We start from the raw sequence: 24,168 nt of genomic DNA, 5'->3' as shown, positions 1-24,168 counted from the left end.
CACAGGATTGTGTGTGCAGAAAGAGCAGGTGGCAGCAGGAACCCCTGCCCAGCATCAATTCTGTGTTGCTCAAGTCTAAGAAATTGTGTCCTTGGTCACATTAACAACTTCTGCAAAGTCTTCATTTGCATTTTAATGGAACTCTTTCTAGGAAGGTGGTGCTTGGTCTCTGTTGCAATATAAAATGAAGAGGTAATTAAAAACATGCTGGAGTGAAAAGGCATTTTGTTTTCATTAATCAGGTTTATTCAGAGTCTTTTTAAAATTAAAGGTATTTAGGGTATGTGGGAGGAAACGGGGGCAGGAAAACACACTATGGAACATCCGTTTATTTAAATTACAGATTTAAAAGTGGAAAGTACACTTTTTGTAAGGGAACGTCCTATGGATTAAAAGCACCTTATAGACATGGATTTGAATGAAGAGCAGGCATAAAACTCAAATCTAAGATTTCGACAGCAGGTCTGCCTACTTGAAAGCCAGAGATGAAGGAAATACATAGGATGAGGGAAAGGAAACCACGGAGGAAATTTTTAAACCTTCGGCACGCGATTAGCCAGGCAATTACTGTGATTACACACCTAAGTCAGTTAACCGTGCAAACGGCCATCCCCGTTGGTCAGACAGGTATTTCCCCAATTTCGGGCGCAATCACAGCACGCAGATGTTGATTAAACAGTTTGCAAGCGTTTTATCTGCTGGACCAGCTCCTGCTTTCACAATCCAGGGACCGCACACAGCCCCGAGAGCGATCCCCGCTCGCCGCAGCCATCGTGCGACCGCGCCGATTCCCCCACGCTCCAGACCTATCCTGCCCTGTTAAGCTCCGTCCTTTGAAATATAGGGCAGTTTCTGTCAGATCCTTCAGCGCGACAGTCAAAAGGGCAAAGCCCTGCCCTTTGTTGCAGCGGGAGGTTTTCCATTGCGGAACTGGCTCTGATCTCCATCGCTCTGATCTCCATCCTTCCCCGACCACCGGCCTCGCTCTCTGGCCATTACGGGTCAGGGGGCTCGAACTGCGCTTATTTTACATTATTTCGTTTCAGGGCATTGTGCGAAATACAGTTCAGTGTGTACAACGGGGGAAAGTGATTTTTGTTTCTCTCTGAAAGGTCCGGACGAGGCTGCGGCGCTGCCCCGCTCCAGCACCCGCCGCCCTCCATCCCGCGGTAGGGCTTAGGGGACGCGGCACAGCCGCCCCTCCCGGAGCAAGGCGCACCTGCCGGGGACAGGAGACAGCCGGGGAGGCCCGGGGAGGTCCGGAGCAGGACCGGGGTTAGGATCGGGACCAGGACCGGCACCGGGAGCAATCCCCAGCTCCCGCCGCCGCCGCCGCCCCCGCCTCAGCGCAGCCCCCGCGCTGTCCCGGCGTGCCCCGCGCGCCGCGCGCCCCCGCCCTCCCTCACTTCCGGTGTCCGGCAGTGGCAGCGCCGCCGGCGGCGCCCCCGCTCCCCCGGCGCAAGGGGAGGGGGGCGTGCCGAGGGGGGCGTGGCGGACTGAGGGGCCGCCGCCCAATCACCGCCCGCCGCTGGGGGAGAGTGGGCGGGGACAGCGCCGGCACGCGCCGCGCAGCCCCGCCCCCCCGCGGCCCCCCCACCCGCCGCGGGCTCGCGCCCCGCGCGCCCGAGGGAGCGTCGGGAGCGCGCCCGGGCGCCCCCCCTTCCCCCCCCTCCGCCGGGTTCTCCCCCCCCCCCCTCCTCCGCCCTCCGCCCCCCCTTCCCCTTCCCCTCCCCACCCGGGAGGAGAGGCACGGAGTGACCGACGGAGCCACCGCTCCGGCCGCTCCGACACCCCGCTCTCCTCCATGGGGCACAGGTAAGCGCGCCGCCCCCCGCCCCCCGGGGCGAGCGGGGGTCGCCATGGCCGCCCCCCCACCCCTCGAGGGGCGGCGGGGAGCCCCCCCCGCCGCTCCCGCACCGCCGCCCCGGTGTTATCCCCGTTATTATCTCCCTTATTATGCCCGTTTTGATCCCTATGCCCGCTTTTATCCCCGTTTTTATCCCCGTTATTCCCCCCACTGGCCGCCCGCCGCGGGGGGAGCGCGGCCGGTCGCGCCCTGCCCGCCGAGGGGGGCACGGAGCCTTCTTTGGGACGCGATGTCCTATTTGGTGTGGGTGGATGGCTTAACTTGGTAAGTGCCGGGTTTAACCCCCCTCCCCCGGCCCTCCCCTCCCCTCGCTCCTCCGCCCGCCCCCCCCTCCTCCCCGTAACCTCCAAAAGGGGAATTTTCCAGCTGGTAATTTCTGCTGCGTCAACACCCAGCTCAAGGGAGAGGAGAAGAGACAAGGGGGCATTTTAACAGCAGCTCCACTTGCGGATAGCCAGCCTCAATCCCGGCTCCAGCATTAAAACCCTTTCCGCCCCCTAAAAACCAGCATCCGTGCAAGTTGGACCAAGAGTTTGTCAGGAGTGTGGTTCAAAACTGCTTGGAAAAAGGGATGAGGTAATAATACTGGTGAAGCATGTTGTATTTCTCTCTTTCTGCGTGTCTCTCTTTCTCTTTCTCCCTCTCCTCTCTCCTCTTTTTTTTTTTTTTTTTTTTTTTTTTTTTTTTTTTTTTTTTTTTAAAGCCAGGCCTGTTTTGGGTTATTGTCTCCCCCTAAAGCCAGACATAGATCGCCTGGCCTTGCCTCCATTTTAATTGCAGGCTGAAATGGGGGAAGTGACCCTCTTTTAAAAAAAGAAATACAAAAAACCCTAACAAGCAAACAAACAAAAAAAGCCTTGAAAGAATAATGCTGTTCCTTTGGGGGCGATATAGGTGATTTTTCATAAGGCTGTAACAAGTGCAAAAGTGGCTGGAAATGTTCTCTGTCATGCTGGGAAACTAGTGAGGTGTCCTCCCCCCTCCCCAGAAAGAAGTGCTGGTAGAATTTGGCGGAGGGGAGAAGGAGAGGTGCTGGGAGAAGCAGGGGTTGTGCTGCTGGATTGCCTTTGTGTCTCTGTAAATAGACATGTCAGTTCCCAAAGTAATACAAGTAGTGTCTGATAACTCAATCCCAGATGACAAATAGAGAATGGAGCAGATTTTCAGGACTGTAATAGTGGGAGGATTTCTCTTTTGAAACGGAGAGGAAAAAAAAAATGTTGGTACCTCCTGAGGAGGTTCTTCCCCGGCACGTTATTGTGGAGCGGAGCGTTCGGACGGAATCCGGAGACATAAACCCCTATTTATTTATTTTTACACCTGACCGGGGAAAGATAAACAAAGGAGAGTTTAACAGCTCTTTAATGAATTCCTCATGCTTTTTATTTTGCAATCCCAATGATTCATTTGGCAAGCCTTACAGAATGGGATTATTATCAGCATTGTTTAAAGCCATGCTAATTAGGAGATGTGTTTAGCAAACAGTGGCGTTGTAGACACCTGGACCAAAGTTCGTGCATGCATTTTAATTGCATCACTGGTATCATTTTTAGCATTTAGTTGCTGTCATTGAGATGTAGGTCTCAGTTTGTGGACTCAATCAAGTATTTATTGAGTGTGGGTTCCCTGTATGCACAGATCAGCCCTGCTACTAATGCATTAAATGTGTTTTCTCAAAAAAGACAGGGAGTATTTTTTCTCTTTTTATTTCCCTGTGGGGATTATAAGAAAAGGCAGTGATACCCAAGAATAGTGAGAAAAACATAATATTTGAAGAAGAAGCTTTCTGTGACTGGATAGCTCTTTTCACTTTAATCAATACCTCACTTTTATGCTTTTATAGCCTCTTTTAATTGGAAATAAAATTTGACTTTCCTCTTCTAAACTCTCTCACTGTTTGTCAAGTTTTATATTTTGAAATCCTTAGTGATGGAAAAAAATGGGTGGAGTGTATTATTAGTCACAATATTTTCAACATGTGGTGAGGAATTACAGCTTTGAGGTGTTTTTTGGGAGCTGACAGGGAGCGAGCAGAGGAGAATGAGCTACAGGACAGAATTCAGGGGGCTCCCAAATTGCTGAAAAATATCCCGTAGTTTGGTGCGTTCATGGGATAACTGAAATAGAAAACGAATCTTTTGGTTTTGATGCAGCGTGTCCAGGAGGGGGAAACTCACTCACAGTGAAACTTCTCTCGCGGTTGTTTTCATAGGCTGTGTGCTCGCCTGGGTGCAATTGAGTCGATTTCAGGCTGGTACAAAAAACGGGGCATTCTAGTAACTCTCACCTTAGGTGTTTATTTCTGTGTTTTAAATGCTGCTCTGATCTGGGGTGTGTAGGACTGAGCCTTTGAAAACATGACCTGTACTTGGGGTTCTCGGAGGCTGGAGAAAATGGGCCACTTTCTCCCCGTGGTCTTTGTTTTCTGGGACAGTTGTACAACAGTGGATATGTTCTTTGCGAGAGGATTTTTTTCATTTTTTAATATCTGGTAGTGCTTAGAGGAAAACCAGTTTAGCAGCTCCCCCCTCCCCAGCACCCCTCTGTCAAAAGGAAAAATGCCTCATGTTTGGAAGATCTGTTAATTGCCTGCTTTTCCTCTGGTGATGTGCTGTGTTTCTGTGAGGTTCAGCATATTCTTTTTGTCTTTGCTATCCACTTGGGTGGATTTTTTTTTTTTTTTTTTTTTTTTTTTTTTTTTTTTTTTTAGATCTGTGTTTTTGAAGTTTCTAAGCAAAGTTTCCTCTCCTCCCAGCAGCAGCAGCGCAGAGCAGGCTGACACCCAATCCAAACTGCCACTGCCTGCTTTCAGGGCAGAATTATTTCATAAACAGCTCAACCTTTCCCAGGACATTTTTCCCTTCGTGTTGCTGGTTTTACTGGCTGCTCCAGAGCGCTCTGTAACGCTTTCCAGACTCCCCCTGAATTGGTAAAAAGCATTCACAGGGGTTTTCCATGCTCCTGTGTGCTTAGTTTAATGGGCAAACAGAAGGGCAGGGAGAGAGGGTTTAGTTGAAGTCTTTGAAGAGCTACCTGCAGTTGTAATGGTTATCCCACATGTCTGTTATAATTCCCAGGAGGCAGCAATCTGTGTCCATTCCTGGCTGGGAGTGCTACCCTGGAAAATTCAGACACTTTACACAGAGAGATTAATTCCATTTTTATATTTCGCTCCTGGCTTGCACTAGGCTGGAACATTTTGAAGTGTGGAGCTCACCTGTGTTTTCTGTGTGTGATATTTGAAACTGGGAGTGTGTTCATAGTGAAAGCGAGCAGGTTGTGTGCACAGAGCAGGGGTCATGTTAGGACCTGGCTGTGAGGCAGAGGCAGGAATTTGGTCTGTAGGAAATCCTGCCATCCTACTGCATCCCCAAAGCATCTCCGTGGGAGTTTTGATGATATTTGGGCAAGCACAATAACAGTCAGGGCTCCAGTGTTAAAATTTGTTGCTTCAAAACTTCACTTTATTCTCTTCCCGAGGACTTTTTGTATATTTGTGTTTGCAGCCCCCTTAAACACATCCTTCAGTTGGGTTTCTCAGTTCCCTCTGGATCTGCACTCCTTTAGGCAGGATGAGAAATAAAAGCCTGTATCACTTCATGTGGGGCTTCTTTCCTTGAGATGCAAGAGGGAAGAATCTCAACTTCCCTAAACAGATCAACAGTTTTCTGGTTTGTGCTGCCTTGGTGTGTTTGGATGCACAAGGGTGTCCATCCCTTTTAGAGGGAAAGCTGAGGATGAGACTCACTTCCCATCCTCCAGCTGTTGATTGAATGTGCTGCTGTGTAACTTCTTGTTACCCATCTCCCCTTCTGTGAAACAGGGGTTTACTCAGCTCTCCCAAACATTTTCATTTATACTGATGAAAAATTGTACTAAAAGTGCTTATTCTTCATAAAGGCAAACCAGTGTGAAGTCCTGGGTGAATTCCCTCTGGGATGTGGCGGAGTCCAGAGGCTGTGGGTGGGGTTTGCTGTCCCTTACCAAGTCAGCTGTGGTGCAGTTATTTTCTGAACAGTTGCTTTAACTTTCTTTCATACCCATGTATTTAAGAAACATCAGGTTGCTGCTGCTGAGATGCTGGTTTGGAATAGTTTCTGAGCACAGGGTGAGATCCTTGACAGCCATTCTAATGAGATGGAAATTTGTTCCCGCTTGGCAGAGTTCAGTTGTGCATAGGTAAGGATGTCCCTGGCACAGGAGGGGAGAGGTGGCTTTGCTGAAATGTGACAGATAGATACTGAATTAGAGCTGAAATTCACCTTTTTGCCTTGATTTTTGGGAATGTGGCTGGCTTTTATTCCAGCCCAGACAGTGATGATCTTGTCCTGTTGCTCACTTGACTCATGTGTGCCCTTGGGAAGAAAAACACCCTGCAAATGTTGGAAGTTGTCCTGTGTTTGCTTTATAGTGACTCTGAGTTGGCATCTCCTGTACTGGAAAGAGGCACCAAGGTGTCAAAAAAATTCTACAAATACATCTATGAGCTTGTGTGTGGACTAAAATACAATTGTTAAGGAGAATGTCAGTGTGTACCAGGACCTTACCTGCCCAAGAACCATACTTAGGAAATGAGCAAGGTTTTCTATATTAAAGAATATATTTATACCTCTGTATATTGAAATACCTAGTTATCTTTCCTAATTATTGCCTTGCCATGTATTGAACAAAGTGCTTATTCCATCCATGTGAGTTTGCTTCCTGGTATTTCTCACCTCATGGAGAAGGGCTCTGCAGAAAGCTGATATTTCAGGGCTTTGGCTCGCTCTCTTGAGGAAAGGGTTAAACAAAATTTGCACCTTTTGCACTGATACAGCATCAGAGGAAATGCCTTCCTGACTAGTGCTCAGATCATGCCATGAAACAGAAGAATCAATGGTCTGTATAGGACATTAGGTGCTTAAAATATCCAAACCCAGCTAATTTAAGTGCCAATAAATGAAGTAGTCAGGGCCCAGTTGCTCTTAACAGTCCTGCTACTATAAGGTTGGAGAATGAGGTGGTGGCTAAATATAAAATGAGCTTTTTGACTTACTTCTTGTTACCAATGTCTCCTTCTTGGCTTCACTCCCCCCCCCCCTTTTTTTTTTTTTTTAGTAGTAGTTGATCAAATCTGGATTATGAGATTTGTGCTAAAAAGTGAACCAGAAGCTTGTCCCATGAATTACACAAACAGAATTAGGTTGTTCTCAGAGCCCTTCATGTGTTATCTTTAGTTTTGCATTGGTTGATTCTTTTACTCTTAGATTATTCATGACTCCTTGTGTTTCTTTTCTGTCTTTTAGGTGATCTTTCTCTTGTTTTTTACCCCTGATTTTCTTCTTTTTAAAAATCACCTCATGATTCTTCCTCCTTTATCTCCCTCCTTTTTTACGTATTGAGTTTGGGAACTTTGCCAAAGATCCCCTAATTAAAAAGCCAAAAACCAATGAGAAATTTTGGGGGAAACCATTCTTCAGGGCAATTCCCAGTGTGATAAGTTTACAGTTCTCTAATCCTCTTTTTTTTTAAGGTACTTTTTATGTTGTTTTTTTGACTAATAGATGCACAGGGGCAGAGGCTTTTTGCTTAGATTTCTGTTGTGACTTTTTAAAGTAAAAGCTTAAGATCTTGTAGGAGATCTTAAGGAGATCTAATGGCACTTGGACAGGTAAGTGTCATATGAGCCACAGGCATTTGAATTTTTCAGGTTGTTTTTTAATCTCTGCTGCTAGATTAGCAGTTATATATCTGTAGCTAAATTCTTATATTTTTTTGATGTCACCAGACTTCTCAAGCCTGGTACTCTGTGCCAGTTCTGCCAAGTTCTTGCTGTGTTCTACAGGGTCCATGACATGAGTAGGGTTGGGTCTGTTCTTCTCCTGGTGCAACCAGATGAGAGAGGGAGCAGAGATCCAAAATAGGGGAATGATTTGAGCAACTGTTCCTGTACCAGGATGGGAGACAGGCAGATGGACAGAGTTGGAAGTTCTGGGGAAATGAATAATGGAAATGCAGAGGAAATCCAAGTGCAGTGGAAATATTTCTGCAGGCGAGCAGCTGGAACTGGGTGCACACACCTGTGCCCTGGTGCAAAGGTGCATCCTGTGGGATTAGCAGCTTCTTACCCACTGGAATATTGTATTTCAGGTGCATAGCTTTTACAGAATGGAAAGTAAAGCTTCTGTTAGTTATTTACATATTTACATCTTCGTTTTTGTGTTTGGGTTGTTTGTTTTTTGTTTTATTTTTTTAAAGTTTTTATAATGTTTGCAAGAGAAGCAAAGTGCTTTCCTCAGTACCTTTGTGGGTGCTGCTTGGTGGTTAAAATCTGGGGATCATGCTGGCTTTTGAAGGCTGTGATGCAGTTGAGGTGGATGGGAATAAAATTCAAATCTGTTCCTTTCACACAACATGGACACATGATTTTTCTGTAACCTTAGGCAAATATTTTGGTTTGGAGGGGAATCACTATAACCATGAGGTGAGGTTAATTCCAGCCCCATTTAAAGCGTGTGGCTGGCAGAGGTCACAGAAACATTAACTGAAACTTACATGTCAACTGAAACAACGTTGTTAATTTTTTTTAAATCCTTTTATAAACTGCTGGTTTTTTAGAGTGACATTTTCAAAGCACTTCTGGAAGCATAGTCAGGAGTTGTTAACAGTCTTAATACCGGTATGTAAAACTCCTTCTTTACATTAACACAAGGGCTAAATCATTTTTCCTGCGTGATTAATTATAGGAATATATCAGAATGTTTCTTGTTAAAATGGCAAACAGTGTTGTAAACGTGCAGTTATTTTAAACATTGCTTGTAATTACGTGGCACTGAAGGGCTTTGTAGTGAGTTAAAATTTGGATTTTAATTTTTGCCTCCTATTCTTTCCATTCCCAAACACAGGACATCTTATGAACCTTCTGGAGCTTCTCAGCAGAGACCATTCTCCTCTCTTCATTGAAACATGCACTGTCCAGCTGTGAAACATTGCAAGGTTTATTTTTGCTGACAGGAAACACTTTCAAGTATCGGTAAGCTCTCAGCATTTCAAAGATATTTTTGTCATGTGGTATAGGAAAGAGAAAGGGGACCTGGAGAGAACATGGTTATGAGAGCTGAAACTTCCTCATAAAACCTGACTTAACAATTATAACAAAGGCTCATTTTGAAATCTTGGTTATCTGCAAAAGTTGGAGAAATACCTGTGGCTGTTCTGCTCCCTCCTTGTGGCAGAGGTGCCTCCATCCATCACAGTCCCTCAGTTCTCATCTCTTTGATCACAAGAGGGAAACAGGTGCAGAGCTCCAAGCAAAGAAGTAAAAGTGCAGGGCTCAGCTTTGCCGTTTTTACCAATCGGTTCTGGCTCTTTGTGTGCTCTGGGACCGGTGTAAGTGAGAGTTTTAACAGTAATGGCCCCATGTCTAAGTAGAAATACATGCACCTTGTTAACTTTGCTAACAAAGTAGTTTCCCATTTGTCTGGCTTGTTCTGGCTCCCTCACTTCACCACTTTATTTTTTCTTAACTGTCCAAATAACAGCACTAAAAGGAGCTGGCCAAAACAATTGCTGTGGAGAAGCAATCAGAAATAGAGAAAGGCAAGACTTGGCAGTCCAGAATAGAAACAGAGAACAAAGTCACTGGTGTTCGCTTCAATTGGGTCATATTTGTTTTCAAGATTTTCAGTTCTGCTGTTTTGCCATAAGACTGCTTGGATTTTCCTAATTACCTTGTTTGTTTATTAGATATTTTATTTCACCTTCTATAATGGCATTAATTTGTTTTGGAAAAGCTTTCTTAACTTTTATCTTCTGATGTTTCCTTTCACAATCTGTTACTACAAAAGGTCAGTCTTGAAGTCACCAGTATTGATTTATAGCTTATTTTCATTAAGAGAGCTAATCTGTGTATTGAAAGGGTTTGAAATGCAGAGATTAAAAAGGACTTTATTATGGCTAACAATATGAAGTTTTGAATAAAGTACACTCAGAAGTGTTAGATTTTAAGTTAAATGTTGCCAGTGTGATGTATATGCTATTCTTAAAAAAAAATAAAGTCTGTTTTATATAAGAAAAATAGGTGTCTAAGATGATAGTTGTAGTGAATGTATCCTCACAGACAAAAGCCTTGGTGTAGTTGAACTATTCTTACTCCTTGTGCCTTGTAACCATAAATACTCAGGTTTTCTCTGAGAAGCCTGTCTGTAATGTGTCTTACTATACCTAAATAATCTGTATTTTACACAAAACTTTACAAATCTTGAGATTGTTTGGTCTCTTAACCCAGAATGGTGTCAGCCACTAGAAATTGGCAGCTAAACATTTTGAGAGCAAATTCTCCTGAGTGTTCCACTGCAAATTTCTTTCAGGAGCTGTACTGGTAGCTTTTAAAACTCAGTATTTTATAGGTCAGATAAGGTGAGTCTCTTCAAAGAGTCATTAAAGTGAGAATGTTTTGAAAAGCTCCCAAACAGGAAACCCTGTTGTTCAAGGGTCTGATTGAAGTTTTAGTAGCTAAAATTAGACCTTTTTGTTCCCATACCTTTAAGAAGTAACTCTTGTTTACATTATTACAAAGTGGTAGCCAGGCTTTAATTAATTTCAATGTATTGATATGCTTGGAGTTGACTTTTTTGGAATTCAGTAAGTCACAAGTAAAGATGTCATAAATGTGAGTTTGGAGGGAAAGGACTTTAAAACATTTCACTGTTAGTTTATTACTAATAATTTGCTCTGGTTTTGTTTTTTGTCATAGTTCTGTCTTTCTCCTACAAGAGTTCACACCAGCGCTGTCAGAAGGTCACAAACAGGGCACTACCTGTGCTGCCCTGGGGCTGTTGATGTCCTCAGCTGTTGTAGGAGAAACACTAGACCTGGAACCCAGTTTGTTACTGGTAAGAAGTAATTGTCTTGGATTTCATTTGTTTATTTATTCAATATTGCAGTTTACATGTGTTTATTAACTAAATCTGCAAAAATTGCTTGTTACTTAGAATATAGCAAAAATGCATATCTGGTATTTTCTTTTTTTCCCCCTAAAATTTTTAACTTTAGTTTCTAAATTTTGAATTCTAATTACCCCCTTCCTGAAATGTGGAGGACAGCAATTTTCACTTACCTATCATTTTCAGTCCTGGTTTTCTCTTGAAATTCTTCATGTGCTGTCAGAGCTAATGAAGGTTAATAAATGGATTTTTCTATGAAATCCTGTGTTTTGATTGCCCTTTTTTGCTGTCCAGCTCCTGCACATTGGCTGACCCATAACTTCAGGTGGATAGTTTGACAAGTGAAAGGCCACAGCCAAGTCTCTGGTTTAAAGTTTCGGAGTAGAGTGAAATTCTTAATAATGACTCCCTGCTATTTTAAGTTGTGCTGCTGGAGTTAGATTTTCCTTGTTCTTGTCTGGACTTTGGAAACAAAGCTTTAATGGGTGGTGAAATGCTGGAAGTGTGCAGTGTTCTACTCTGCTGTTTGAACTTTACTCATGGACTTTCTGGATTGTGTCTGCTACAGATTCTAAACAGATGTTGTTTTAATGTTCTCTATGATGGGGCAATGTTGGCTTGAAGTTGGAGAAATTTTAGTGAATCAGACCAATGTTAATAAATTTTTGTAGGGACTTGGAGCTCTTTTTGCCCTGCAATCACAGACAGTTCAGGGGGGCTATCAAATTTGGTCATGAAAATGGAATTAGTATTTCTCTTTAAGTTTACTAAAAATCATGTGCCTCCCAAATCTCTGCCCTTTCTGTAGTTCTATAGTTCTTCTCAAGGTGAATGGTGAAACTTTTATTTTCTTCCTGTGAGTCCCAGCCCATGAGCCCCTGCACTGCTGGGCTGCAGTTAAATGTTCCCATCCCTGCTCATCAGGGAGAGGTGCTGCTCCTTGTTTGCATCAAACCCTGAGCCCTGAGTGACCCCTCTGGCCCAAGGGTCTGCTTTGAGCTATTTACAAACATCTGCCTCTTTCTCCTCCAGTTCAGAGTTGTGGTTGGGATGACCAACTTAAAGCAAGGGATGATTGGTTTCAGGAATCAGAATGGGGTAAAGGAGTCTCTTTTTTGGCAGCTGTTCATTTTTGTAAGCTGTTACTAATATTTATTTTGGACAAAGATGACCATATGAATATAATTTGGTGTTATATAGTATCAAGAAATTGAAACTTTCAGAATTGTGTGCTGCTGTTCCTCAAACACAGGTGTGAGACAACACTGCTGTTGTGGGAATTTGTGCTTGTGAAGCTCCTGAGCAGTGCCTTTGCAGAGAGTTACCATCCATGAAGATTCTGAGTCTTCTTTTTCTCTCCTTTACTGTTCTTTTCAGTTCCTAAAGGGTTTTGTTCTCCATTCTTTTCAGCACAGGGCAGATGGGGAGTAGGAATCCTGTGCATTTCTGTTGTCTTTAACTGGATAAGAGTGAAACTTGCATGCACACAGTGTCTTGTTGTGCAAGGAAGCATTTCAAACCCCATCTCACCTTACAGAGCTCCTTTGCAGAGGAATTTTAAAAATGTTGGAATGTCTTGGGAGTGGAAACATGGACAGGACACAGGGGAAGCAGAGAAGTGGGGTGTGTTTGTTGGATTTTTGTGTAATAAAGCATTGGAGTGAATTGGAGTTCTTCCTTAATCTGTTTTTACTTTTCTCTGAAGGGAGAGGGGGGAGGAAACAACACATTTTTGGTTAAATTCCAGTTGGCATGTTTTCTCTAGGGAGCAGAGTGGTGGAGGAGTGCACTAGTGAGCCTTTTGGTGCTCTTTACCTTTGGTCCTTGGTTTTAAGTGTAGAAACATGCTGAGAAAGTTGATGTAGATGAAATGCCACGTAGTTTAAATCTACAGTTCACTTACATTCTCAGAAAAGAAAAAGTAACTAACCAAACAAATCCTAACAGCAATCCCCCCCTGCCCCCCCAAAATAAAACCAACCAAAAAAACAAACCTCCAGGCCTTTTTTTTCCCCTGTTTTCTTTCTGAGGGAAGGAAGTTTATTTTTGTCCCCACTATTTCCCAGGGGACTGCTCTGTAGAGGATTTTGTGTGCAATTCATTTGTCATCTGTGACTTTTTGTCAAAATGTAAGTAATGTACTGAGATTTAGCTGCAACAAATTTGTGCTCCCTAATTTTAGTGATGTTAAGATTTTGGTTAGGAGACCCATTCGTGGGCTGAGAAATTTGCCAATAAATAAATATTTACTCTTCTTAAAACCTTTCCAATGGGAAGTGAAGTGTGATTTAGAATCCTACTGTGCCATCAGGTGCTATTTTCATGTTTAAATAACTGTACTGGCAGTGCAAAATAAACCACTTTCATAGGTTCACTCTAGCTAGGGTTAAAGATTGTATAAATTATTTATGCTTACTTCAAGACCGGGGTTTTCTGATATGAGAAATAAAAGCAATCCTGTATCTCTACAGAAGTTTGCATGAAAGTGACTCTTAAATCTGCTCACTTTGTGTTCTTGCTGTTAAGTGCCATGGTTTAGTTTGGGACATTTTTTTTTAGTTCTTTTTGGAGGAGTAATAGACTTGAATTACTGCCTGTGAACTGGCTTATGAAGAAAGCCTGATCTGCTACAGTTTTATTTTGTGGAAAATCTTCAACTGAGCTTTTCTAGTTCATTGGCTTCCTGGAAAGTTTTCTTGTGGCCATGTGGCCTAAAGAATTCTGGTGGATGCTCAACTTTTAAAGCCTTCATGTACTAAAAAGACCTGAGATAAACCCAAAAATACATCATTAATCTTTGAGGTCTGTTTCTAAGAAATCTCCAATTTATTCCATCTTCACTGTGCTTCTACAGAAGTTTGAAGGGTACAGCTTTTCTGAAGAAATCTTTCCACAACATTTTTAAGTGGAAATAAATATCCTTACCAGGGAAAGGGAAAAAAAAAAAAAGAAAAACAAACCATCAACAAGCCACAAAACAGCATGTGAAATTGGAACACAAGAACAGGGTTTTAAAGCTTCCTGAATTTTTAACTACTAGCAAATTGCCTTAAATTTAACTTGGATTAATTCCCTGGTGATCCTTGACATTAAACGGATGTTCTGGTTTGACATGGGTAGACAGAAAACTAATTAATTCCTCTGAATTTGAGGCATATTTAATTTTCTTCCCTAAAGACCTCTTGTTTAAAAGGTACAATGCTGTGACAGATGTTGGGTGTGAGGGAGCAGACCTTGTGACAGAGGAAGATCAAGACATCTACAGTAATAATTCCTGATTTGGAAACTGTTACATTTTATTGATTACACTGAACACGGGAGTGTCCACCTCATTGCTTGCTTGGAGGAGCTGTCATGTGCCCACCTCAGTGGTCAGAAAGGAGTCTTGCAGAGATTTTTGTGTCCTTATGTTTAGTAAAAATTCCCTGGTATCTTTTCTCTGACCTTATCTTCTATTTCCTAAAGAGATGAGCAAGACATCCATCCATCCATCCATCCATCCATCCATCCATCCATCCATGTCAATGCCTGAACCTCAAACTGCTCCAGTCTAAACCAAAAGTAGCAAGAGGCATATTTGAAATTCTGTATTTCTGCCACAGGCAGCTTAAAAAAGGACAAGATGTATCTGAAGTGGATTGTTATCAGTGGGGGGGAGACCTGACCCAATGAATTAAACTGAATAAATGTATGAGATAGCAAAGAAATAAAATCTCAAGGAATTGATACAATTTCCAGTTGAAGACTATTTCCAGTTGAAGAAGGAAAAATGTGCAATAAATTCACAAGAGCAAGTGGACACATTGACAAATACTGTGATGCTAATCTGTATGAAATTGAGGAAGAGAAAATTATCCTTGCAGGAGATTTCCTGGCCCTCCTCCTCATAGTTCCAGGGAGTTTGTGTTTTGGAATATGGATTTTAATATCCATGAAGGAACAGTGAAAGGAAATGCCATATCCAGAACATTCTGACCCTTTCCTCACTGTGGGCTCTGAGGTTTTCTTCCATCTTCCCCTGAATTGTGTGGATATGGCAGCTGTTGGAGACACAACTGGTGATGGACAGCTCACTTTATCCTATGTGGCAATTCTTATTTCCTGAGGGGACTAAGCTGACTCTTCAGCTCCTAAAAGTAGATGCAGTAGTGGTTTCTGGAATAAAGACAAAACTGAGCTGTCACTCTGCCTTAAGAGGTGGTTCTTTCCAACATGGAGATGTTGGGAAGTGCTGGCAGCCACCTCCAGAGCCTGGCTTAGAGAGATGCTGTCCTGGCTGGTGCCAGCACAACCTTTTGAGGCCAAACACCTGAAAATGAATTTATTTTTCTTTCCATACTCCCCAACCTTGATTCTTGGTTTGATTCTCATAGATTTATTTTGTTTATTTGAGACAGAGATGGTGTCTGGGTGAGGATTTGGTTTGAGGTCTCTGGGCAGATTTCTGTGGTAAATAGGTGTGTGCAGCTGCACTGGTATTGACCTCTTTCAGTTCAATAAAAAAAAAAAGAAAATATTGGCTTCTCTGTGCATTCTGTGCTTAATTCTGCAGAAAAGCTGCATGGTTTGAAGTGGATGAACACAGTTCAGCCTGCCTGTGTTGCAGGAAGAAGGTCCTTCCTCTCTAGAGGGAAGCAAACATTTCTCAATGATCAGGGACCAGCTGGCCTTGCAAATTAGGATCTTTGGGGCTGCAGAGAGGCAGCTCCATCCTTGCAGAGCTGGAGGAGCTTGGAGCAGTCTTGCATAACTTGAACTTTTGAATCATCAGGTGTCTCTCTAGGAGAAGGTCCCACCTCACGGATGTTCTGTGGGCTGGGAGGTTCTTTTCCAGCCCACAGTGACTAAACTGCAGCTATTTTGCTCCTGCCAGTGATAATAATAGCACAGGGTAGGGGAAGGGGGCAGGGTACTTGTGGATCTGTGTTCCACAGCCCAGGAAACACACTTGAATGTGCCAAGGAAACTTCCTGAATCACGGCTGCGCTGCCCACTGCTGCGAGCCAGTGGGAGCAGATGGTGCTGAGTTTGTGTGTGAGCTCTGTGCATGTTGGAAAGGGGCTCCAGGCTGGAAACATCCTCCTTAAAGTCAGTGCTAACCCTGAACCATGTGTGCTTTGAGGCTGTACAACCTCAGAGGTTTTGTTTTTATAAGTAACAATCAGTAGCCTAAACCCAGGCTTCTGATGAGTGTGCCTGCACATAATAACATTTGGAACTGGGTCCAGTTTTACAGTTGTGTGTTGACATGTGGACACTCTTATCAGTTCTACAGTTGGGACTTTTTATGTTAGAACAAATTTTAAGCTTCTGAGAAAAAGAAGCTTCACCTTGTTGCTCTTAAATAGTTGGACTATTAAACCACTGTTCTGTGGTAGATAAATCTGGATAGTAAGTTCCAAAAAAAAGTGGTATAAGTTAGAGAAAATGGCAGAATTGAATGTCAAAGGATTTGTAAAGCTGTGGAATTAAAGGCAAGTATGGAGTTGCAAAGATTGTAACTGGAAAAAATTCAATCTGAAAATCCTCACACTGCTGATTACTGTCAACATTTAGGACCTTTTTTCTGTTTAGGGGTGTAAGAGGAAGATAATCTGGAGCATAACTTAGAAGGTACCTTGCTGCTGGCACCAGCTAGCCTTTTATTTTGGATAATACTGCCAAATTTTATGAAAGGTGATCAAATGCCCTGTGAATTTTTCTCAGCTTCATGTTGGTCATAAGGATCCTTTCTTTAGGTGATCATGAGAAGTTCTCTACTCAGTATCTGGGGGTGGCTGCAGAGTAAAAGATATAAAGATATGGAGATATAAAGCAAGGAAATAACAGATTTAATGCAAAGTATTGCTTGTAAGTAGTTCAGCTTCAAATAACTTTAATTTCATAGTTGTGATCTATTGCCAGTTTAGTTTGGGTGGGGACTTAAAACTTTTCTTGGATTTGCTTGTTGCTCTTGTGACTTTTAAACTATTTTTATAGCCCCTCCACGGGAGTATAACAAGGGAAATGCTGGGTTCAATTGGTTCTTGCTGTTTGAGGATTTCAGCTCCTCTGTGTGCTGCACACAATGCTTGTTCCCTCAAGGAAAATGTGTTACAGCGTGCCCCTCAGTAGGCTATGGGCATCTGAGCATGGTTTCAAGTGCAATATCTCTTTCAAAACCAGATTTCCACAAATTCACAGTAAAAACTGACAGCTGTTCTTCTCTGCTTACTTCAGATGGTTTTTTTTACAAGTTTGTAGTAATTTAAAGAAACATTTGCTCTGGGATATTATGAGCCACTGGAGGACTGGCTTCAAATCTAGTCCTTTTTAATGTAAATTATTTGAAGTCTGGCCAAAGTAAGGTGCATTTTGTAATGAATGTGGAGGCATTGCAGGCAGTAGCTGTATTTGTGGCACTCTTCCCAGATGAACCCGTTGCTTCTTTTGGTACAACCCGGGGTTTGTCTCAGCCTTGTCTTGGATTTTGTAATCCTATCATTTCCTTCCCTCTGCAGGACTTGTGGAAGAGGAAACATAAAGATCTCCAAATGAATAACCGAAAGGAAGATATGGAAATTGCTTCCCACTACCGTCACCTGCTGCGGGAGCTGAACGAGCAGAGGCAGCATGGGATCCTCTGCGACGTCTGCATCATCGTGGAGGGCAAGATCTTCAAGGCTCACAAAAACGTCCTCCTGGGCAGCAGCCGCTACTTCAAAACCCTCTACTGCCAGGTCCAGAAAACCTCAGACCAAGCCACAGTCACCCACCTGGACATTGTCACCGCCCAGGGCTTTAAGGCAATCATTGACTTCATGTACTCGGCGCACCTGGCGCTGACCAGCAGGAACGTCATTGAGGTGATGTCAGCCGCCAGCTACCTGCAGATGACAGACATCGTGCAGGCCTGTCACAACTTCATCAAAGCAGCTCTGGACATAAGCATCAAGTCTGATGCCTCGGAGGACCTCGTTGATTATGAGCTGGGAGCCCCTTCCAGCAGCAGCACGGACGCTCTGATCTCAGCAGTGGTGGCTGGCAGGAGTATATCCCCCTGGCTGGCTCGGAGAACCAGCCCAGCAAACTCCTCTGGGGACTCAGCCATTGCCAGCTGCCACGAGGGAGGGAGCAGTTATGGGAAAGAGGATCAAGAACCAAAACCAGACAGCCACGAAGACATTTCATCCCAGTCTCTCTGGGCTAGTGACATGGGCTATGGGTCTTTGCGTATCAAAGAGGAGCAGGTGTCCCCGTCCCACTACGGAGGGGGTGAGCTGCACTCTGCCAAGGATAGTGCAATACAGAGTGGGTTCTCAGAGCAAGGAGGGGGGGATGGCTGGCAGCCCACGGGCCGCAGGAAGAACAGGAAAAACAAAGAAACTGTCAGACATATAACACAGCAAGTGGAGGATGACAGCAGGGCAAATTCTCCTGTGCTGCCCCTTTTACCTGCCTCAGGATGGCCGTACAGCAGTCGAGACCCAAGTAAGTAATTCTTCCAGTTTTTGGGGAGGAAAACGTTGAGTTAATTAGATCTGTTTATGGGATGATCTTATCAGCCTCTGAAATAGGAGCTTGCCAGAAATACAAAATGTAGAAACTTGTGTTGCCAACAATTTAGAAGCACCAAGCACTGTGTGGTTCAGTCAGGAGCCTCAATGGAGGTTGGTTCTCCTGTAAAAGTGGTGGTTATGTTTTGGCTTTGAACGACATGAATCACCCCAAAACCACCACTAAGTGTTGGAATTAATGAGAGAAAAGGTTAAAAGAATTTATTTTAGCAGGTGTGGACATTGATGTCAAGGTTGAAGAATTTTCCTTTCACTGTATATTGATGAGGTAATTACACCACACACGCAGGTGTAATTTAGTCTTACCGATAGCATCTTCAGAATTTCCTGGTATTCAGGTGTCACTTTCTCTTGGGTAAGAAAACCACCATAGCTTCTTGCTGGTAATGGCAGGATAAGTGTTTAGTAACTCTCAAGAACAACATGTTTTTCTGAGGCATCACTACGGCTTCAAGTGTATTTTGATGTGTGACTGCTTGTGGTCTGAGACGAGTGGCTGCGTTTAAAGTGTGTAGCCAGCAAGAAAATTGTTTTCTTGACTTCCTTTGAATCTTCAGTAGTTATTTTTTTTGTCTCAAGATAGCTGGACCATTTGATTCATTAATCTGTGGCAGTAAATAGATTCAGGAATGCTTCTGGACTAGGAGTTTGGTGGGTTTTTCTAAGGACTTATGGGAGTGTGTTAGTAAACTCTCTCAAGCTGACTTCAAGAACTTAGTCTGTGCTGTGAGTTAGCCTGTGTTTCATTGCATACCAAGTCAGCCAGGAGAAGGGTGTGTGAGATTATAGACTTTTATGTTGCCAAATTTGGATTAAAAAAACAATACAAAGGGTACTGAAAGTCTTAAAAGTCTTTATGGGTTGAAAAAGGAGGTTGAAGTTGCTCACATATTGGAGTTTAAATGTGGTTTTCATTGAACAGTAATTCTGCAAATGTCTTGAGATTTATTATGTTTTATGGTTATCTGCTGCAGCAAGATAATTGCATGTAATTATTCTAATTAGCTGATGATAAAATCTAAACAACGTCAGAAGAAAAATACAAGATAATTTAAGACAACAGTGATTTATGAAGAATCTCAATTTTTGCAATGCATGTATTTTATCCTTGTTTTGAGTGAAGACTCAGCATGGATTGCTTGGTCTCTGTTCTCATGCAACTAGTTTTCATTTTCCACGGCATCCCATAAAAACAGCTCCATCACTTGTGCTGTCTGAGGGATGTGGGTTTGGACAGGTACCTGCAGTGAACCAGACATGTTGGAGTGGCTGCAGAAACAGAGCTGTAGCTCTGATCCTCTTGGAAAGCTGGGTGCAGACTGAATATCTTTATGGAAAATAGTGCACAACAGCAGAGGTTGTATTACTGGAAGCTGAATGAAACTTAGATTATTTAATTCCTAATTGTTAAGGAATTAAATTGGAGTGGCTGCTCTCAGATGAGAGGAAGATGGCTGGGGGGGTTGACTCAGCACAGTGCTGAGACAGCATGTCAGCAGGCACATCAAATTATTTGTTCCAAATCCTGCCTTAAGTGCAGTTTCCAATAAAGGAGGTGGTTTCAGTGGTGGGAAAAGGGCAACTGGATGGTGGTGGCTGGGGGAAGAGTTTCAATATTCCAGCAATAGTTCTGGTAAAAGACAAGAAAAAAATGAGTGGCAAGACTTCTTGCTGTCCGAAATGAAAAACGAACAGGTGTGGGGGCTGCCTGTGCTGGCAGTGGCAACTGGCAGAGAGCAGTGTGTCCATGAGGAACAAGGGGGGTGTGGAGACTGAGCTGCTCCTGGGCTCCCCAGCTTGGCCATCTGGAGAGGTGAATGCAGGTGAAATTCTCCTTTCTGCCCTGCTGGACTGGGAGGTTCCTCTGCATTGTGGGGCCTGAAATTGTGGAATGGGTGCACGTGGGCTTAGCAGCAGGGGTTGTCTCTGCAAGCCCTGCCTGTGTTGTAGGTCAGGTTGTGGTGTCTTTGGGGATTTTTTCAGTATGATTTCAAAGGATTTGAGATCCATACATGTTCAGTTTTGATTAACCTTGGACACCTTGTCCACAGGCAGCCTCTTGTGTGGTAAACCTTGGTTTGGGGAAAATCAAATGGGCACTCAGGTGAGGCTGCTGCTCTTTCACTGTGAAGTAGAAGCAGCCCTGCTACCCCAAAAACATCCCTGTCTGGGGCCCTGCAAGCAATAGGGTCTTCTGGTCTTGCATGAGTATTTCCCATATCCAGCAGATGGGAGATTTATTCCAGCAAACTTCATATCCTGAGCTACAGGGTAGTGCTTGAGCTGGATTTTGGTACCCCAGATTCTTCCCTCTCCTGTTAGAATTCAGCTGTGCTATAGGGATGTTGCAGACTTGAATCCTAAGTGTGAAGAATAATTGATTTTTTTTGTGTGCAAATGGGTAATGACAGTGCAGACACTTGTAACAAGTATTTGGGCTGTGCTTAAATTTCAGCTTGAAGTTGTCTTTGATTTAGTCATGTCAGGTTTCATTTTTTAAAACAGACTTCATAGTCTGGGGCTCTCTTTTACCTCATTTATTTAGAAGTATCCCTATCAGCAATGTACACAGCTAAGATGGAAAGCTACTCACTCACTGAGGAAATGGGTGTTGAATGTTCTTTCAGAAGTAACTGGGAGGAAAGAAAGTTACCTAGAACTCTCTGTTCTTTGAGGCTCGTTCACTTTTCTGATCCTATCAGTTATTTTAAGATGCTGCTTGCTAAGGCTGAAAGTTCTTGCTGGGTTCACTGGGGTGGTTTGCAAATGCCTCTCTAGTGCTGGGCTGACACAGACATTGCATTCTGGAAATGCAAAAGCTGATTAAGGAGAATACTTCTTCAAAGCTCAGTCTTCCTCCTAAAATGGTGTCAGGTACTCTTTTGGTCTTGTTGCAGACAGCACTGCATTTCAGCAGCATTTTGGAAGGGGAAACTTACAAGGAACCGTTGCATCACCCTTTAAATTCAGTGATTATTTGGGGCAGGATATTCACAGATGAAAAATTTGTGAATTACTTCCTACTTTTCTATTATATATAGGATTATTTAATTCCTGTTACATTACAAAGAAGAACATTGCAGTCACTGAAACTTTGGTTTTGAAACAACTCAGCTCATTCACACTCAGCAATGATGCTGCTATCAGTGGGAAAAACATTCTTATCAGTACAGGCAGGTGCAAATCAATGATATCTCAAAAAAAGACACAGATTTTATTTAAATTGAAAGGCTAAGAAAATTCTGTGTGAATCCATTGATTTCCCTTATGCTGGTGGGGTGCTGTTGAGAGTTTTGGAATCTGACAACTTTTGAGATTAAAATAAAAAGGAGTGACTGGAGTAATCTTATTAATGTTAATCTAACATAATGGAAATAGAAGAGATTGCTAATGTCTGCCATGAAGATTGTCTTTTTCATCCAAGGAAGAATGATCAAATGGGATTTGCAGAAGAATGCAAATGGAAAACTGAGGTGCAGGACTGGGGCTGTGATTCAGCTCTCAGTTTCTCAGGGTGGCGTCAGTCAAGCACAAAGCTTGATGAGCACCATCTTTTCATGCTAGTCTCTATTTATTAATTTGGACTGTCTGTTTAGCATCAAACACATTAGATTTTGTCTTTCTCATCCTGTTTGGGCTGTTCAGGATGTCAGTCTGTCATTCCTTGTAGGAAACATTCATATATATGTTTTCCTCATCAAGACACATTAACTTGAAGCAGCAGTTCTCCAAAGTAAACTGAAGGATGGGCTTTTATAAATAATAACTTTATTCATATTTGAGCCAAGAAGAATTTCCTCCATGGACTTGCGAGAAGAACAGGTCTGCCTTTTATTTTATGCCTTTTTCTTAAATTTTAGAGATTTTCTAATGTTTTTTAGTTTTTGTTAGTTTTCATATCAAAGATTCTTATGAAATTCAGAAGTAGTCTTGTGCCTTCAGCATCTTTATTTGCCTTAGGTTCCTGTTCCTTTAACCTTGCTGGTTAAAAGTTTTTCAGGATTACAGTCTTGAGGACTACAGGATCAGATGGTGTTTGGAAAAGAGACTGGGTATCTTCACTGTTAAGCCAGCAAAGTGTTGCTGGTTTTGTCTCTTCATGTAATGGAAAACTGTCACTTGAAGGGTGTCTTCTGAAGAATTTATTGACGACTTTATTAATGTGTTAGTTCAAGCATGGTAGTTATGATTCAGGAATTTATTTCCAAGGAAATACTCCCACACATCTTCTGAGTGTTTGCACCCAAAAGCTGCAAGTGAATTTCTGTGTGCCAATTGACTGTGAAATGAAGCTAATTATTTTAAAAACAGAGCAGCCCTTTCTAAAGGCACCACAGTTTGGGAACTCTTTTCTTTCCTTTAACACATGCATTGGAATTGCTGTGCTCTGTTCAGAAGAGCTTCAGGACTTGAGTGAGCCCAGACTGGTGACCTCCATGGGAAGGACAAGCAGGACTTTGCTGTATCCTCCTGACTTTGCAGAGCTCACAGTTTCTTTAACGTTTTCCCCATCAAAATCTTTAATTATGCACAAGTTTCCTCCCTCCTGGTGAGGAGCTGTTGGAGTTGCTGCTTTTCCAATGCCACACGTGTGGCTGCAGTGCTGCTGCAGGAGCTCTGCTCCCCAGGAAGCCTGGAGACAGCTGCTCTCCTCAACATTCCCCATCCCTTTTTCTGTCCTGGTTTCCAGAGAGCAAATTATGATTACAGGAGCTGTTGGGGAGCACAGATGCTGAACAGTTGGATCACATAGGGAGCTTACATTGCAAAAGGCTTCAGAGGCAGGCAAGGAAGAGCTTGTTCCAGATGAGCTCAATGAAGTTTCTGCAGGTGAGGTCTCTGGACCTGAGTACAGGAAGGTGAATGTGTGGATTGCCTTAGCACAGGATGATTTTATTCTTGAAACAAAATCATTGTTGTTTTTTTCTCAGCAAGCTACTGGGCTTCCTGTGACTCTGTCCCTTTGTCAGTGCAAATCTTCAGATCTTCCCTTGATTCATATTTGCAAGTCATTATTAAATAAGTAATTCCCCTGAAAATTCCCCTGTTCCTGTTGTGGTATTTGGCAAACATATTGGTCCAACTAGAGGAATCCACATTTTGCAAAATGAGAAAGGGAGGGGAAGATGAGTGTGGTGTTGGTACTCAGGATTCTGGTGTTTAAGGAACTCTCAAAGATTTTTGCTTTGTTCTACAAGACAAAAATGAATGTATTGAAGGAGGTGCTAAGAGAAGTTTTGGAAGTGGGCAGAGTTGAAATTATCCAGCCAGAAAAGTCACTGGGACAGAATACAGTCAGTTACTCTTCCTTTGAATGGATTTTGCTTTGAAGACTCAGACCAGTCCACCTGCCATGGTCTGAGTCCTGGTTGCAATGGGAAAACTTCAGATGTTTTAATGGTTTAAATGTTTGTTACAACCATGACTGAAAGGTGGGCTGAAATTTCTTTCTTTTTATCCTAAAATTTCAGTTGTCAGATCAATGTCTGATATCCTAAAAACCAACACAGGCTCAAATTTTAATAATTTCCTACATTTAGTTTGTTACTTAGACCTTTTTTATGCCTCATTTTGGAAAGATCACTTTTTAAGCAGGATAGATGTTTTGGATTAAAACAGCTTATTGGAAAGGTGTTGGAGTATTTTTGAGGGTAGGTAAACTACAAATTGCCTGCCACTTGGAAAATTAAGTTAATTACTGCATTTCCCCACCTTCTTTTACAGCCATGACATTGCAGTTATGGTGCAAGGTGTTAAAATCTTTGCTACAATTGAGGGGGTTTTGCTGGGGAGATATTTTGATAGCCCTGTGACCAGCCAT

General features: G+C 42.9%; 1 protein-coding gene across 9 annotated transcripts in view; it reads left to right on the top strand.

Moving 5' to 3' along the window:
- The first annotated feature begins 1,603 nt into the window (after positions 1-1,603).
- The window catches only part of ZBTB46 (zinc finger and BTB domain containing 46), a 52,956-nt gene continuing 30,391 nt past the window's right edge, over positions 1,604-24,168 (top strand). The window contains exons 1-5 of one of the 9 annotated variants that reach the window (XM_071446927.1): positions 1,605-2,131; positions 2,234-2,443; positions 8,752-8,879; positions 10,602-10,740; positions 17,292-18,261. In XM_071446927.1, the coding sequence (XP_071303028.1) occupies positions 10,687-10,740; positions 17,292-18,261 (1,024 nt within the window). In that variant the 5' untranslated portion in view covers positions 1,605-2,131; positions 2,234-2,443; positions 8,752-8,879; positions 10,602-10,686. Of the gene's footprint in view, positions 2,132-2,233; positions 2,444-8,751; positions 8,880-10,601; positions 10,741-17,291; positions 18,262-24,168 lie in introns of all 9 variants that reach the window. The other 8 variants (XM_071446928.1, XM_071446926.1, XM_071446933.1 and 5 more) reach the window with 8 other exon arrangements.

This window comes from Agelaius tricolor, unplaced genomic scaffold, assembly GCF_023055355.1.
Source record: "Agelaius tricolor isolate 1412-34295 unplaced genomic scaffold, bAgeTri1.0.p SCAF_23, whole genome shotgun sequence".
Taxonomy (NCBI): Eukaryota; Metazoa; Chordata; class Aves; order Passeriformes; family Icteridae; genus Agelaius; species Agelaius tricolor.
The sequence above is the reverse complement of the archived record's forward strand: the minus strand, read 5'-3'. Positions and strand labels throughout refer to the sequence as shown.